We start from the raw sequence: 12,486 nt of genomic DNA on the forward strand, positions 1-12,486 counted from the left end.
GGGGAGGGGCTGGATTCCCCCCTCCCCGCTCCGATCCGCCAGCGCTGACTGACGGAACGGACAGGGCGGGTACAGCTGGCTCTGCCTCTAGATAGGCAGAGCCAGCTGTCAGTCACGCAGCTGGGCGGATCCCGGCATAATTGTCGGGATCCGCTTCATCTGCGGCGTCTCAGTATACCGCGAGCTGCAGCTCGTGGTATACTGAGCCTAGGGTGATGGGAGGACGCTAGTTTGTGTCCTCCCATTACCCTAAGGAGAACTATGGGGAAAAGCCTTAACCCCATAGTTCTCCTTTAAGCTTGGAAGGCTAGAGATATGTGGCCCTATACCACATTTTGTGAACACTTTAAAGAAGAACTACAGGGGAAAAAAATGTATTAACCCATGCAGTGGGGCTACCCCTGCACTGCAAGGGTTAACTGTTCATTTTTTGTCTAGGTAAAAAAAAAAAAGTTATAGTCAACTGATGGTCCAAGCCAGCTTGTTCTTAGACTGGTCCTTTCAGCCTCTCTCTCCCTCCTCTGCAGTGGTCTAAGGTCCTGTAAATCATTACATCTATACAATGTATATAGACGTGAGGACACTGAGGAAGATTCCAGTGCTGCAGCGGGAGGGAGACAGGCTGGAGGGAGTGCTGTGACAGCTGGCTAGCTTGAAACTTTGGGTATAATGTTTTTCTAGCACCTAGAAAAAAACAAGCACTTAACCCTTGTAGTCCAGGAGTACCCCCTCTGCAAGAGTTAAGTAAGCAGTTCTTCTTAAACTTAATTTTAGGTGGACATTAAGACTCACTATATCGCTGGTCCTTATCGTGAGATTGCATGCTGTTGGTTTGGTTTACACATTAAACCTAATTCTAACTTGTGGCATAATTCTGCATCCTCATGCAGCTCACTATATATTTGTCAGAACAAGAATGATCACGTAATGGAATTGGTCACCTCAAGAAATTGCTGGAAGCAGTTCAATGTTGCCATATGAAGCATTATTTTTGTTTGCTGTCAATACACAGATATTGTTGTCGCCTAAAACATGTCATTTTCTTGCTCATTAGATAGAAGATACCTCGCAGCAGAAGTTGGTGGTGGTGTCCGTCTCACCACAGTCTCGAGCTTCTTTGGCTGCGCGATTTAACTTAAATATCCAAGAAACTGCTCAAAAACTGACTTCCTTTTTTAAAACCTTAGGTAAGCTGCTCCAACTGTACTTTACTCACTAGTGGTTTTTCTTTGCTTACGCAACAATGCGATATGTATTGCCTTTACTAAATGTATAATGTCTCCATCATGCAAACCAAATTTAAGTCAGCTATACGCGCTTCTATTTTCTTCGTTCAACCTGCTGACTGAACAAAGAAAATAGAACAGATTCCTCTATTAACGCTTATGAGCGTTGATCCAGGAATCGCCCGCTGTTTACGTTGTATTCTGACCGCGACCAGTTGCTATCAGTATACCCAGACAGAATTATGAGTTATATACGGTTACTAGTGTAAACACAATATGTAGCAAAAATCTTCTTTTTGAAAGGTAGGTCTGTTACATTATGTAAGTGCATGAGGTATTTATTGTATTTTTTTATTTTTTTTCGTTTTGCAGGCGTTCACCATGTGTTTGACACCAGTTTCTCTAGGAACTTCAGCCTGTTGGAGAGTCAACAAGAGTTTATAGAGAGATATAAGCGACAGAAAGAAGACAAGAAAGCCATTCCTATGCTGGCCTCGGCCTGCCCAGGTAAAAATATGTCTTCTGTATCTGTAATATGACTTTTCCTAATAAAAATGACCACACACCACTATTATTTCTTAAATCTAATGCTGCTTTTTCTAGAATGTGAAGCTTCTAAGAAAATTATTAGTTTTTGTGACTCCAGTGAAAATTGATACAGTATTTATCTGGTTGAATAAAGACCACAGCTGCTTTATTTATTCCCTTCTACTTCAGGGTCTTCCCTCATCATAAATATATAAATATTTGTCAGATGGGATATGTTTACCTAAATTGCAGAAAAAGGCTGTGTACAGTTAGGAGACCATGCAGTAAAGATCACTAGAGTCTCATGGTTTCAAGTAAATAGCTTAGGGCTGAAACTAATGATCATTTTCTTAATCAATTAGTTGGATGATTATATATAAAATACACCAATGGAATGTTATAAGCATAAAGTTTACATAAAACTGCATGCACAATTATTTTGCAATCGCACTGCACTGGAATACGTGGCAATGCAGTACTGTGCGTTCCAGTGTGGGCGTGGTCTCACTGCGCGCGGTTGAAATGAATGGCACCCCAACGCACCTCCCGCAGCAGAATTTGTCAGGCCGAAACCGAAAATAACTTTTTTGCCACCTTTTTAAAAAATAATTGTATATACTATATTAGACATTTTAATTAGTTTCATGGATTTAAAATAATCAGAAAAATTCCAATATAATAAAATAACCAAACTTTTTTATTTAAAATAACACGCCAAGTGAGCACAGTTAAACACCTTTTACCACATGAAATCATAACAATGGTAGTAACTCATCTGATGGGTCGCTGTAGCACACTGGCCCCTGAAATTCAGCTTGCTTAGTGGCCTTTCCTCCAGCTGTCTGTGATTGGAGAGTTAAGGAGCAGCAGCACATTGATAGTCATCTTTGCACTCCCCTCTGTTTAGTGCTAGGCTCACAAGCAGCACAACAGAGCCCCAATTGGTTCACAGGAGTCTGAGATCAAGTGAGATTTAGGAAAAAAATATATTTAAAGCATATCTAAACCCAAAAATAATAATTTATAAGATTGCAGCTTATCAGTCCTCAGATGTGGTGTTTGCAATAGTTTTTACTTTATCAGGATTTTTTAAAACTTTTACCTGGTGATGCTGCCAGTAACACACTTCCTATCCTAGGGTGACAACATTCACTCACTGCACTGTATTTATGGAGGAACAGTGTGTACACCCTAAACTGCTATCCTTATTTGGACTATAGTATCTACTCATCGCCATTATATGGAATATTGGATGTAGTTCACCGAGATAGCTGGGAAAGCAGATAACATTGCTTGAGATATCAGCTTAGTGCACATGAAGTTAAAAGGACATTAGAATTCTGCAAAAATCAACTGATCTCTTTTTTGTACTTGCAGAGAATGTTCTTAGCCTGAAAATGATTGCAATCACATCTAAGGATTGATAAACTGCAGTATATTACATTTTTGTTCTTGAGTTCAGATATGCTTTAATGATTTTGAATGCCTACATAAGTGGATTAAATAGGTATTTTTAGGTATTTTATTGCACTTTAGTTTTAACATTTTCTGTGGGTGGGCAGGTTAGAAATAAGCCCTGTTTAAAAAACATAAACAAAACACCGACAGGTAGGCTCTTTTTGACAGAAGATACTCGGCATGTCTCTTCTGTCATAAATACTTCTCCTGCCTGTCAACCGCACGTCAAGATCTCAATGTACCAACCCTGCGCCATTCTATGTCAGGACAAAGTAACTCCTATGTATGATGGCCAAACATTTCGAACCCGGAAGTAGACTTTCTGCTTGATGCAGGGTCTTTTTGTTTCTAGCAGTTTGTGATCTTCTGGGATCACATGAGTGCACTGAAGCAAAGAAATCAATCATCAGTTATGGCTCCTTGAAGTGAAGACATTGAATCAAGCAGTGATGTAGCACAGATGCTGTCCTTGTCACTGTTTGTCAGCTGTTACACTGCAGATGCAGACAGGCTGGATGTAAACATTGCAGTTTTTACACTGGACTGCATTTGACAGCTAGCAAGGAAGATGGAAAGAAAAGCTAGAGGTCCAAGTTTATATGTGCAGAACTGCATTATCTTCCCAGACAAGCTAATGTGTTATAAAAGTACAATTTATCATTTAAGCCATTGCAAGCCAGTACATAAATCCTCCCTTGTTCCTGCTATCTTGATATGACTAGGAGAAGAGTAAAAACTACACATAGGACTACCCAGGGCTTTAGAAATCCTTTTGTAACATATTCTAGTCTTTAGAGCTTTCAGACAACCAAGGTCCTCTAAAATCTATTTGATTTGACCAGGTTTAACTTCAATCGTAAGTAATTTGTAGAGAAGGTAATCAAAATTGTATTGACGTACTTTATTGTTTTTGGTATGGAAGGAAGACTTTGAATGCAGACAAAGAAAGTACATTTTAATTATTTTTTTTCTTTTCTTTCAGGCTGGATTTGTTACGCTGAAAAAACGCACGGCTCGTTCATCATCCCGCACATCAGTGTAACCAAGTCACCACAGCAAGTCATGGGATCTCTGATCAAAAACCACTTTGCACATTCACAGGTAGGAAACTCGGCAGTATCAAATAAATGTTATAAACTAATCAAGTGTTCAGCATATCGGTCCTCAAAGAGCTTGTGTTCACGCCGGGGCATGAGACAAAAATGAGCTCATATTATACCCACCAGCAAGTTAAGCTTAATTCTTCTAAATATTTGAATTATGGGGATATAGCCATATCTTCCATTTCAGCTTCTGTTATGATCTGTTATGGTCATATTCATTTTGACTTCTGCTTGTTCTTTCTTTTCTTCTTTTTTTTAATCAACACAGAACTTGAAGCCGAATCAGATCTACCATGTGACAGTAATGCCTTGTTACGACAAAAAGCTAGAAGCTTCTAGACCAGACTTCTTCAACCAGGAATATGAGACCCGAGATGTGGATTGTGTCATTACCACTGGTCAGTGCTGTATCTTGCATTTACTTTAGAATGCTAGGTAATAACTTTGTAGTTGCTTTAATTTTTTACTTGGTAGACATAATGGACTGATGTTTCCTTGCAGGGGAAGTTCTTTGGATGTTGGAACACGAAGGAATGTCTTTAGCAGATGTGAACCCATGTCCTCTTGATGCCGAGTGAGGTTTTTGTTTTGTTTGTCTTTTTTATTGCATTAGACAGTGCTTCCGTTCCTATCTGCTTTTCTGTGCACATTTACACATGTTCCCTTTGGTGCCATGAGGGAAGATCTGACTAATCAAAAACCTCACTGCCAGCTGGGGAGCTATATTATTGCTTAAGTTTAGCTGTAATATAAAACCAGAAAATAATACCCTTGTCATTGGAATGTCTTGAGAGTAGAAACTGTTCACTTAAATGTAATAAAGTTTGGGATTTATGGTGTGACTCTACAGAATATTTGTATGTTATAACCAACTCACCTTGTTGTTGCCCATAAGAGTTACTTCATGCTGTTATGCTGGCTGGGTCTGGGTCGCTGCACAGCCAAATGCTCCCCTCCAGTGTTGTGCCATTCTCTCTCTCTCTCTCTCTCCCCCACCCCTTGCCAGTGCTGCCATCTTCTTCTGGGTTCAGTATCTTCAGCCTCTTGATGGGCCGGCATGAAGTAACAGCCACTGTTGCCCATGAGAGTTACTTCATCCAGTTTTTCTGAGCTGCACGGCTCAGTGTACAGAACAAAGAAACATTTCTGAAAGGCAGGTTGATTTTTGGCGGAAAAAACTTTCACAATCTCTTCTGTTATAAAAAAAAAACTGCTTGTCAGCAATTTTTCATACGGATCATTTTACTTCTGCTTCCAAGGATGTATCTAACCAGTTGTTGGTTGTTATGATGCCTCACTGCAGACTGCCAAAGTTTAGTTAAGTTGTGTTAAAGACCAGTAGTGACACCTTGTGGTAGATATAAACTTGTTTTTCACAAATAATAATTTCTAAGCTATTGCAAAATTACAGAATACCATTGCTCTTTTTACTGCTTTAAACAAGCCCAGAAATAACGTTTTGGTATTGAAATCTAAATCCAAATTGTTTCTCTTTTTACGTTTTAGCTAGTTAAAAATGCTGTGTGTTTGCAAAAAAATAAAAAAAATGAACAGTTCTAGTGCATAGTTGCCAGAGTAAACTGTCAGCAGACACATTTTCTTCAGATTAAAGTCCGCCAGTCCCAATATTCAAATAGTCACTTTGAGTAACTGGTTTAAGCTGTTCATAAACCTGTGTAGGGGCCGGAGTACAGAAGATATATTTACCTGATCAACAGTCCTGTGGCAGTCAGCGCTCACCTCTCCCCCCTCTGATCTGGCTATGGTACTACCCTTGGTGTCCTTACGAGTAATGCAGGTGAATCGACTGTATTAGACGTGATGACATCAGCGGGGCTTAGACCATCCAAGCCCAGGGGAGAAGAGGTTTCCGGGACTGGTCTAGCAGCCAGGCGGGATCATGGATCAGGTAAGTATATCTTTTTTTTTTTTACTCCAGCCCTAGACCAAAACAAGCAGTTAACCCCACTGGGTAGCCCAACTGCAAGGGTTATATTTAATTCCTAGAGTTCCTCTTTAAGATTTACTGAGGAATTAACAGTGAGGGATGAGCTAATGGAGGAGTAAAAGTAGAGTTTTTACTAGGAGATGGTAAAGGCTTCAGGAGATATGGATTTTCAGGGAATGCCTATAGGCAGACATAGAAGTCCTGCAGGTGAGCATGGGAAGAGGTGACCGGGGGGGCTAGAGAGCAGGAGGTCTTGGGAGGAGTGAAGTGGAATGTTTTGGGTGATATTTTGAGATGAGGTTGATGTAACTTGGCATAGTGTTGCGGATGGCTTTGTATGTTGTTGTTGTTAGCATTTTCAATTGTATTTGTTAGGCAATCAGATGCCAGTGGAGTGATTTGGCAGAGAGGGGCAGCAGCCACAAAGCAGTTGGTAAAGTAAAAGTCTAGCTTAGTTGCATCAAAAATTGCATTAGGAGAAACAATACAATAGTAGCTCAAACTATATTCTCATTGGTGCTGCAATGTAATTTTCTTGTGAGCTAAATGGGGTGCAATCTTTCTTTTTTTTTTGTTTGTTTGTCAAATGTCTTTTAATAGTGGAGTCTCAAAGTGAGTGTATCTTGATTATAATGACAGACCTTTTCTCTGTACAGATTTACCTCTGCGATGGATGATGAGCCAATAGGACATGAAGGAGGTGGATCAGGTGGATATCTAGAACATATATTTAAACATGCGGCGCAGGAGTTATTTGGGATTCAAGTGGATGAACTAAAATACAAGCCGTTAAAGTAAGCTCAAGGTTTTGTAGTTTCAAACAGACCACTTTGAATGTGGTATTTTAATATAGATTGTTTATAGTCACATATGGCTTTATGCAGAACATTGTAATTGCACCCTCCTCTATCTCCTACAGTTCTCCCACGGGATGATATGTTAGGATTGGCTGCAATTTTTAGCCTAAAAGTACTGAAAGCAAAAGGCAAATTTTTTATGCTAATGTAACTTAGGAGCTATGAATTGCAACAACACGACTGCTATCACCCGAAATTTCAGACCTTCAAATGACTGGGGTCATAGCTGATGACATGTGCAACAAGGGAAATCTAAATAGATGCTAAAATGGAGCCATTTCTGGTTCCTAGACACTAAGGAGGGGATTTATCAAAACTGGAGAAGACAAAATCTGGAGCAGTTGCCCGTGGCAACAATCAGCTTCTCTCTTCAGTTTGTTCAGTTAAGCTTTGAAAATAAAAGGTGGATGCTGATTGGTTGCCATACACAGCTGCTCCAGATTTTGTCTGCTCCAGTTTTGATAAATTCTCCTCCTAAAGGTGCCCATACACTGCACGATTCTCGTACGAGAATCGCGGGGAATCCCGCGATCGTACGAGAATCGTGCAGTGTAAGGAAGGCGTGCAACCGTTTCTACTGTACGGTCGCACGTCTTCCATCGAACCAGCATGCTAGAAAACCCGCCGGGAATCGGACGATTCTCGGCGAGTTAGTGGCCTGCTGGTTCGACAACTGCCGAACGGGCCGGTGTGCGCACGCGCACACAGCCCGTTTGCAGTCATCTTAAGCCCGCCCTCATTGCAGTCATCGTAAGCCCAACCCCTCAGGGGGGCAGGCTTGCGATGATCGCAAGTACGATCTGCCTGTCCAAGATGGGCAGTTCGTACGTTTTTCAAAGTACTTTACAACCATCGCAAGACAAAAGTCTTGCGAGAGTTGTACAGTGTATGGCCACCTTTAGTCTCTGTATCCTTTTCCGGATGATTTTTTTTTTTTAAATGGTCTATTCCTCCTGAAGTTAATCCTCCAAATGTCTTATCTTAACAAGGTTTTGACTATTACTATTGATGCTCCTTCATTTAAAGATTCTATTGACAAAAATATTTGAAGAAATGTTCTTGTACCATTTATTCTTTAACTGGTTCAGCTCTTCAACCATTATTGGCTATGGTCCTTATTTCCCAGACTTTGGCAACTTGGACAAAATCTGCTCTCGACACTGCTTTGCTACAAAACTTAGACATGTTGGTAGTAGGAGGGGGTCATCCTGGGCTGGGTTTTTTGCTTGCCTGTGTCAAATCCTTCTGTAGGCAGCAGTATAACCTGAAGTTAAAGACTTCCTGTGCCTTCAATGGATTACAACGAGTACACAAATCCTATTTTTCACCAGAAATGCATAGTCTAAATGTGATTAATCTCATTTAGGGTCCATTCACACCACATCCAAATCATCTCCAGATCAAGCCAGGTTGTTTCTGGACCCAAAATGCATCCTAATGTATCCCTGTGATATTCCTGGCCTCTGTTCACACCAGCACAGTCCGTCCCAGACCAGACCAGAAAAATACTACATGACTCATTTTGTCTGATCTGGAATGCACTGGAAGTACGGGCAGGTTCACACCATTTTCCAGCGTTTTGACGCTGATAATATTTTTCATACTTTATACATAAAATGCACGGGCCATGATTTTGCCAAAATTGTGTGTGTGTATAATATATATATATACATATATATATATAGATACAGGTTTTGCTTCTTTTGTAATTTAATTTAAAAGCTTAACTAAAGTAAAAAAAATACATATATGCTTCAGGCTTCAATTCTCAATGATTTCTTCCTGTTCATTGAAAATTACATTTGGCCCCAATAAATAATTTAGAATAGTTTTAGAGAACTACTGCATTCATTTCTTTTATACCTGTGGCTACAAATCATTCTGCTTTCTCAGTATCTCCCTTTGTAGCAACTAATTTATATGCACTAATGCCTGGTTCACACCTGGGCGTTTTACAGAGCTGATCTACGTGCTGTAAAACGCCCAGTAAGTGAAATCCCATTATTTCCTATGGGCATGGTTCCCACCTGGGCGTATTTCAGCATGTAGGAACGCGCTGAAAAACGTCCTACCTGGGCGTTTTCCCGCACGTTTCCATTGGTATTCCCGAGTGTGGATCTTCCGGGTTCTGTCCCTTGCGAGCGGCTGCGTCGCAGGAGGGTGGAACCGGCGGGAAGTTTAAAAGTGTAAAAAAAAAAAAAATATTGAGAAAATAATAAGGAAAAAAAAATCATACCGTCAGTGAAACGCGCGTTTCACTGAATGTAAAAACGTGCTATAAAACGAACAGAAAAAATACACCCAGGTGTGAACCCAGCCCAAGACCAGAGTCTACAAGTGTACACCCAGGCTCACCTGCTGCTGTTCAATGTCAGGACACTAACGGTAGTGCCTCCTGCCTCCAGTACACAGGGAGAATGTGATTTCCTGGGCTTTGAGAGGCACGGAAAATCCGACAGTGATCAGAGCCCACACCAAGCTGACAGCAGTATAAATACATCCCTGCACTGTGCTGCTGAAGTGCAGAATTGGAGTTGCTGTGGCAGTGACAGTGGAACTTTCTGCAAGTTGCCTGAATGGAGATGTGCTAACAAAATTGTGCAGGATTGATGCACTGTCCTTCTGCTGTGCAGGATTATGTGATGTAGTGTTACAATTTTAGTGCCCCAACGCTGTTTAGCAGGACAGTGCATAACACATTCAATTACACTACACCTCGATTACATGTACCACAAGGAGACATGGGAGATGTAGTTTAGCAATTTACAGGAAACTGACGTATCATTCCCCCTACTGGCTGTTGGGAAGAGCGTCAAAGAATAAAAAATAGCAGCTACACGGGTAGACTGAGGATATGTGCACATTTTCAAAGTAAGAATTCTTTTTTCAATAATACTAATACAGCATTTTGATTCAGCAAATAATGTTCTTTAATAATACCTAATGTCAAGAGTGTGACTTTACATCTCCTTTAATCCATCTAGGAACAAGGACTTTCAAGAGGTGACCCTGGAGAAGGAGGGTGAGGTGCTGTTGCACTTTGCTTTGGCATATGGGTTTCGAAACATACAGAATCTGGTGCAGAAACTTAAAAGAGGACGCTGCAGTTACCATTACGTAGAGGTGATGGCCTGTCCTTCAGGTACCTTAACCCCTATAATCAACAAGTGAAAAAAATATTATTCTTGATTTATACAAAATTCAATAGACATAGTGGATTTCATCAAAATGTCAAAAATGAACATTTGATGAAGATTGGCTATGGCCTTTTGTGCCTGCATGTCAGGACTCTTGTTACCTCAGAAACATTTTATCCAAGTCAGGTTCATCTTAGGCCCCGTTCACATATAGCGAATTGTCGCGCGATTTCCGCCGCGATATCGCGCATTTTTGCCGCGCGATATCGCGAGAAGTCGCCGGCCAATGTTATTCAATGGAGCTGTCTTAACTCCATGTCGCTCGTCGCGGTCGCAAGTCGCTTCTACCGGACCCTTTTTTCGGCGGATTTTGCGCGATTTTGCTTTTTTTCTATGGAGCCCGACGGGGAAGGTCGCGCTACCGTCGCTGGATCATCGCTGGAACGTCGCCCCGGCCGTGCGGATCCGCTGCAAAAGGTAATGTCGCTAGGTGTGAATGGGGTCTTACTTTTCAACAGTAATCAAATTGTATTAAGGCCCAATGTCTTTCAAGGATTTTTGTTTTAAATGAAGGGAAGATATTATAACCTCTACCTGGTCTTTACTGCTGTTGGTGTTCTCATTGGAGAAACTTTACCTTACTTTCTCCAATGACTCTCTCTGTCACTGGAACATAGTGAGGGACACTGGTAGCAATAATAAACAAAGGAAGTTCTCAGAAATCCTCTTCTAGACAAAATGGGGGAAAACAATTGGGCTGGAGTATGAGTTTTAACTTTTATATTCATGAGTCTTTGAACTGTCATAAGCAGTGTGATAATTTATGTAAACTCATTAGATTCTTGCATTTCATAAACTGAAGCTATGCATAACACATCCTTCTTTTAAGAGAATACCCTGAAAGCATGCCTAGATTTACTATTAGGCACATTAGCCTCCACCTATATGTTGCGGAGACAGACGCTGCTTTTTCCCATATAGTTATTAGCCCCACATTCTTTATACCCTTGTCTTGACCAAATTCTGGAGTGGCTGTGGACACTCCAGAATGTCTTTGTTTTGAGCCACTTGGAGACGGTCCAGTTGCTAGGGTAGGTCCTAGCAAACTCCTGATGTTTTGGGACTAAATTTAATTTTTGTGCCCAGCTGCATGAGGCCCTATAATACTTTGTATTTTATCTCTAAATTCAGTGTTATTATTTTTTCAGGCTGCTTGAATGGAGGAGGACAGATCCGAGCAGAAGGAGAAATTAGTAAGGACTTGCTGCAGAGGGTGGAACAGCTTTACAATTCTGTAAGGAATGAGTTACCAGAGAGGAATGAGAGAGTGAAGGAACTTTATCAACAGTGGCTGGGTGGCAGAGATGGTGTCAAGGCAGAAGAGGCCCTACATACCCAGTATCATGCAGTGGAGAAAATTGCCTCTGGACTTAGTATTAAATGGTAATTGGAGGATACGATCGCCTTTTGCAACAGATGTCATAGACCACATTTAAGGGCCACTTTTATCTGTAGATTTAATATAAGTCCTGGCATAAATTGCTCGCTAAAAGACTAAAGGATCCATGCCTCAATGTTCTCGAACAGCCTTATTTTAGGAGGAAATTATAGAACTTGTTGAGCCTCAAACAACATAGGGCTAAAGCTTGGCACTGTTCTGTGTCTTGGAAATGTAATATTGATTTCTATTATTTGCATGTCATCCGCCATCATTACTTTTCTAAGTCAGAAAATGTCCAGCTCCTGATCTGATCACTCATAACGCTATATTATTGTGGTGATATTCTTTGAGACTTTCTCACATTTTGCACTAACAATGCTCTAAAAACTGGATTACAGAAGGTGATGCTCATACCAGGTGTCTTACTGTGTTGTATATTTTATTGTTGTTTTAGTTGTGTATATGACTTATGCTCCATATAATGAATAATATGTTGTTTTCCTCAATTTGTGTGACAATATTTTATGGTCTATATAATAAGTAATATATTGTTTAGCAGACTTCTGTGTGCAAGATATTTCCCAGCCAATCAGCATCGAACCGGCTTCCCGGCCATTCAGGATGATCGGCAGCGAGTAATGGTCGGCCTCCCGGCTTCTTGATTGGCCAGGAAGCCGGCTCCATGCTGATTGGCTGGAAAGCTTTGTTATACAGATTGTCATTTAGCAAATATTGTTACCGAATCCATGTCGATGTCAGAAAATTTTTACTTTAAAATAGTATTAAAT

At 40.7% G+C, this 12,486-nt stretch overlaps 1 protein-coding gene across 1 annotated transcript in view; it reads left to right on the forward strand.

Moving 5' to 3' along the window:
* NARFL (nuclear prelamin A recognition factor like) overlaps nt 1-11,719 on the forward strand; it is a 17,632-nt gene extending 5,913 nt beyond the window's left edge. The window contains exons 4-11 of the mRNA XM_018576828.1: nt 1,055-1,187; nt 1,599-1,733; nt 4,195-4,313; nt 4,584-4,713; nt 4,817-4,889; nt 6,920-7,057; nt 10,105-10,262; nt 11,466-11,719. Of these exons, the coding sequence (XP_018432330.1) occupies nt 1,055-1,187; nt 1,599-1,733; nt 4,195-4,313; nt 4,584-4,713; nt 4,817-4,889; nt 6,920-7,057; nt 10,105-10,262; nt 11,466-11,704 (1,125 nt within the window). The 3' untranslated portion in view covers nt 11,705-11,719. The remainder of the gene's footprint in view (nt 1-1,054; nt 1,188-1,598; nt 1,734-4,194; nt 4,314-4,583; nt 4,714-4,816; nt 4,890-6,919; nt 7,058-10,104; nt 10,263-11,465) is intronic.
* Nucleotides 11,720-12,486: the final 767 nt, after the last annotated feature.

The sequence above is a fragment of the Nanorana parkeri genome, unplaced genomic scaffold, assembly GCF_000935625.1.
Source record: "Nanorana parkeri isolate BGI_ZX_2015 unplaced genomic scaffold, ASM93562v1 scaffold77, whole genome shotgun sequence".
Taxonomy (NCBI): Eukaryota; Metazoa; Chordata; class Amphibia; order Anura; family Dicroglossidae; genus Nanorana; species Nanorana parkeri.